This window comes from Carassius gibelio, chromosome A2 (assembly GCF_023724105.1).
Source record: "Carassius gibelio isolate Cgi1373 ecotype wild population from Czech Republic chromosome A2, carGib1.2-hapl.c, whole genome shotgun sequence".
Taxonomy (NCBI): Eukaryota; Metazoa; Chordata; class Actinopteri; order Cypriniformes; family Cyprinidae; genus Carassius; species Carassius gibelio.
In genome coordinates this window covers 43,598-48,873 of record NC_068372.1, presented here as the reverse complement: position 1 = coordinate 48,873, position 5,276 = coordinate 43,598, and the positions used below count along the sequence as shown (strand labels likewise).

Here is a 5,276-nt window from a genome sequence, read left to right as displayed (position 1 = left end):
GAACTGGCGAGACGATTTAAGAAAAAGACCTGCTCCATAATGAATCTTCTAGAATTTAACATCGATATATAACGACATCATTTCAATACAATCATGCAATTTGTCCAACAGATTCCAAGTGAATCAGAGGCACAACACTGAGAGGAAACCCAGAGAAGAAGAGGTTTCTGTTAGAGTTAAATCAAACACCACAGTGACACGAACACAATACAAGAACTTTATATCACCTTCAAACCTTTACAAAGTGCTTGCATTACATTAGCATTCAGAAGAAACTAAAAAACTAGCATTAAATAGTTAACATTGCACACCAGAAGAACATGTGAAGAGACACTTCTGCTGTTCACAGATGAACAAATATGATAAATAATATCTCAGCGCTCCACTTGGGACGGTTGTTTTCAGTCATGCATGTACAGCTCCTGATCCAGTACTCTCTGAACTACTCACCAATCTCACATCTCTATCGCATCTTTCAAAATCAGACACTAATTGTGTCAAACATTATTTCTATCCTTCAAATAATAATAAAAACTAATTAATAAATGAAAGGGAATTCATTACTTCATTGTGTACCAGTCTTCATTCCCCTTAAAACTTCCTTCAGATTGATCAACTTTAAGATAAGAGAGTTCAGATCTTGTTTCAGGATGTGTGGATCTGCTCTCAAACCAGACCAAACACTGAGGAAGATGTGCATTTGTGCAGTTCATGGAACATTCAATGCCACGACTTCTTCAAGTCTTCAAGTCTTCATTCTTGGAAGCATGATTTAAAACCTTTTAATGTGGCTGTTTTTAAAAACGAGGACAAAATACTAAAAATGTTCTGAGACGTCCACCACTGAATGTTGTCTACAGGTCCTTCAGATTGATTGAGGTTCATCTGATGCAGGTGAAAAACAGCGTATGATAAAAGACATTGCACTAATAAACGGTCTTGAACGGAGCCCGCTGGACATCATACGAGAAGCTCTACTTTAGAGCATAGACATCAGACTGATCTGGACATTAATGAATCTGCTCAGACTTGGATGGTTCTTCTGCTGCGCCTCAGTTCTTCTTTCCATTTCCTCATGGCCCACTTCTGAGTAGAAACTCCAGAAAGAGTGGAGCGTCGTTCCTCCTGCAGGAACAGAGACAGTCAGGTCATCATCTAACGCTAGAATAAAAGCACAGTGAGGAAACACGGATTCCATGATCTCTCAGAGCACTGTTAGACACAAGGGTCACGGGATCCATGCATGACGTTAAATGCATAGAAGTATCTTCCAAATGCATTAATGTAAACTTCATCAGGTGCATGCTGGGATGCTTTGAAAGTCATTTAACCCTCTAAGTGCTCTTGGGTCATATTTGACAGAAGAAGAAAAAGGTTAATGGTTTGGTTTTTTGTTTAGAAATTTTTACTTCATCAAAATGTAACTTGGTAAAGGTTTAGCACTTATGTTCACACACACACACACACACACACACAGTTTAGTTAAATGGCTTTGACAAAAAGCGTCACACTTGTAATATTTGCATTGGAAATTAATGAAAAATGAATTTGATCAAATGGAAATGTTGAGTGCTGCGCCCAAACAAAAGCTTACTGTGATTTTTTTATGTTTGTTTGTTTTGTGATATCAACTTCAAATAAAACTTTATTTTTATTTTTATATATGGCTTTGAGATCCACACAGTTTTTTAGATATTTGAAAATAGTATTTTTTTGTGCATGTTAAATTTTTTTCCACTTTTTTCACTTAAAAAGAAAACAAACTTAAGTCTTTTCTCCAAAACATTCAATATTTACGAGAGTTTTTTTTAGGTTGGAAATTCAACTTTCAGGTCTACGCTTGAAAAGTGATTAATAAGTGCAATAAAATCCACTAAAACTGGAAATATTAAAACGACCTAAATTATAGCATATGTGTTTCATTTCAATCATTTCTGATCAGCACACAAGGCTCCAGAGGTTTAGATGACGGTGCTCTCTAATAATGACTGAGGTCAGTCTCCATACACACCTCGTAGGCCGGCGGTTCTGAAGAAGGAACCGGACTATAGGCTGGCGGTGAGAGTTCTAGACACGGATACTCCAGCTCATCACTGAGATCTGCAGATGGAGCTGGGTTCATGTGGATCACCATCAGACGCTTCCTCTGGAGAAGAAGCACATCCACACATCAGTGTCTCATAAAGTCATCACAACCACCGAAAACCAGTCATGAGCTCTCCACCGACGTCTGGTTTGTGAGGAGGACAGTATCTGTCTGAGATACAACTGTTAGAAAATCTGGAATCTGAGGGAGCAAAAACATCTAAATATTGAGAAAATCATCTTTAAAGTTGTTCAGATTAATTCTTAGCAATGCATATTACTAATCTAACATTACGTTTTGATATATTTACGGTAGGAAACTTACTAAATATCTTCATGAACATGATCTTTACTCAATATCCGAATGATTGTTGCATCAGAGGGAAATGTATCATTGTGACTGATATTGTTACAGATACACCGCAGACTCAGAGACACACATATAAACACGGTTTTACCGATCTACACCAGCAGCACGACGTCACGATGATGAGAAGAGAGAAGATGAGCGCCAGAACATTACAAGCGATGAAGGCGATGTTTGCGGTCTGAGACGAGGGACTCTCGGAGCGGCCGCTCACGAAATGTGTTCGCAGCGCAGCTCCAACCATCTACAACAGAGAAGAATCACAGCGTTACTGAAACACTCCTCATCACACCAGAGAAGAAGAAACCACCTCATCAGAGCTAACATTTCACAGTGCAGCTTGAAAACATTTACGTTAATTCTTACTAAAATATGATTGTTTTATATTTTGATGGCTCAGCATTAGATGAAATGTGCGTTAGATGTATGGTTTTATATCACTCACATCTCCGAGAAACACGAATAAGACCTGGACGAAGAACACGACGACGGCCGTCAGCACGTTGCAGATGTTGAGCAGATTCAGCACTTGAGAAGTGACCACCTGACCATCACAAACATGGTTTAGTTTAACATCACACACACGTCACGTCTGCAGAGAACAGCGTGAGAACGATGACTGACCAGACACGGGTTGTGTGAACACGCAGCTGTCGCCGTTATCACTCCGATTAAAATCACCTACACACAGTAATTATGATTAAAAATACAGTAACATTTCCACAGAAATAAATTACACTTTAACACAGATTCACACAGAAAACAGATGATTAAAAGTTAGTGTGTATAATAAAAGAGACTCACAAAAGAAGCCGGTATTAAGAGCCAGAGAGTGTAGTTCCAGTAGACGAGTCCAAACACCCCGGCACCGGTCAGGATCTCCAGCCACTGCCACACACACACACACACACACACACACACGGGTTCAGCAGGAGCTCACACACTCTCAGCTCTACACATGATCAGTAAAACACAAGTCTTCACCCCCAGGATCGCCGGCTTGATCATCAGGAAGCCCTTCACTCCTGGATGCTCTCCGGGCTTGGACTCGGTGATGTGAAGAGGAGGCTCGGCCGGATCCTGCGGAGCTGAGGAGTTGAGGATCACCTCCACTCTTCTGGACATCTTCACACACACACACACACACACACACACACACACACACACTAATGAGAGTTGCACAATCACCTGTGTTTTCATTCCTGCAGCTGGAGAACAAGAAGTCATTGTTCACCACATTCTTTGAGCAGTAGAACCAGATGAACCTGCACGGCGCTCCACATCATCACTAAATCTCTCTCAGTTCATGAATTTAAAGACTTACTGATATTTATTATGAGTTTTACAGTTATTAGACCAATTTAAGATCTTTATACAAGCAGCACAAACTCCAAACAATGTTTTATCAACTCCATGTGTGAGGTCAGATAAACTGGGACAGGTTCAGACACTGAGATGACCGGAAACACCACCCCAGTTACCCTGAATTCACTCACCCTACTAAAGCTAAACTAGAAGCTCTTGCTCTCAGCCTCATATACCCCTCGGGTTTACCCGTTTAAAGTGATTCAGCTCAGTGAAATGAATGTTAATATGAAGAGATGAAGTTACCTTGTCGTCGGTGTTCCTCAGGCTGTGTTCAGGTGAGAATCGAGAGCAACTCCTCCTCGAGACACGCGGAGAATGTGTGATTCATCTCTGTCTGATGATCGTCATTATTCTCAAACCCACACACGTGTGCTCACTGAATAACTTTCTATTGTACAGAACCTGGATCTCACTAACGCGAACAGAAAACCGCAGATTCACAGTGTAAACTAAAGAAATCAAGACTATAACAACTTCTTTATGTGGTTTTAACACGACGGCTTTTACAAACAAAGTTCAGTCAGGTTTAGCTCACTTCTGGTACAAATGTGTGTCAGATTCACATTAGGAAAACACAATGCTCTGGGATTTTAAAGGTTAAAAGATTCCAAATTATGTTTCCTGATAGTTTTACTGACAGATGGGATGTTTTTTTTTTTAAATTAAACGTCACTTTTTTTTAAAACTATAGCTTATAACCCAAGAAAAGAAAAATCCCAATAAAACTAATAAAATAAATAAAGGTTGGTACGACACTCAGCGCGATTACGTCACGAGCGTCTAGAGTTCGAATCCCATCTAACGAAGGGTAAAAACATCAAAGCTACCCTTTTGAGTAAAAAATATTTAAAATTAGCCACATTTGTCATATATAATCAGATCATATATTATGACTGTATTTGTCCAGCTAATAAATATGAGTTCTCAAAGTATGAGTTTCCAATTTAAATCCAGGAACCAATGAAGAACCCCCCCCCCCCAAAAAAAAAACATTTAAAAATGACAAATGGCGATAGTTTTTAAACCAGAAGTATCGCCTCAATAATGAAGATGTAAAAAGGAGATAATGAAAGAGAAAACTCTGATCAGATCAGTGTATTTCTGAAACTCTTCACACTCATCAAACTGTGGCGAATCTGTTCCATGTGAAATCCTGTGTGTGTGCAGCTGTCATCATACGTCACTCAAACCACACGTGATCACCTGACTCTGAAGAACTCCCGCGAAACCTCCTCGCGCTTCACATCAACACGTCACGCACAATGACACAAACACGGGTTAATTCATGCAAAATGTTTTATTGGGAATAAAACGGCGTATAAAAAGAGGGACTGGACACTCATAATTGACATAAAACAGACGAGGAACAGAAAATAGAGACAGAATGACAGGAAATATTTACACAGAATTAATATTTTGAGACGCTGTCCACTAAAGAGCATTGCATGAGCGCAGG

General features: G+C 39.7%; 2 protein-coding genes across 2 annotated transcripts in view; both read right to left on the bottom strand.

Moving 5' to 3' along the window:
* Positions 1-203: 203 nt before the first annotated feature.
* LOC128024025 (uncharacterized) lies at positions 204-4,510 on the bottom strand. Its single transcript, XM_052610688.1, has 8 exons — positions 4,064-4,510; positions 3,437-3,577; positions 3,257-3,340; positions 3,077-3,133; positions 2,898-2,996; positions 2,544-2,696; positions 2,012-2,146; positions 204-1,125 (listed from the first exon to the last, which is right to left on the bottom strand). Exons 2-8 carry the CDS (start codon positions 3,575-3,577, stop codon positions 1,024-1,026), a joined length of 771 nt encoding a protein of 256 aa, XP_052466648.1. The 5' UTR covers positions 4,064-4,510; the 3' UTR covers positions 204-1,023.
* Positions 4,511-5,102: 592 nt separating this feature from the next.
* Positions 5,103-5,276, bottom strand: part of LOC128023992 (ras GTPase-activating-like protein IQGAP3) — a 17,481-nt gene continuing 17,307 nt past the window's right edge. Inside the window, exon 36 of the mRNA XM_052610686.1 lies at positions 5,103-5,276. This exon is cut by the window's right edge and continues 323 nt beyond it. The gene's annotated coding sequence lies outside the window, so the exon portion shown is untranslated.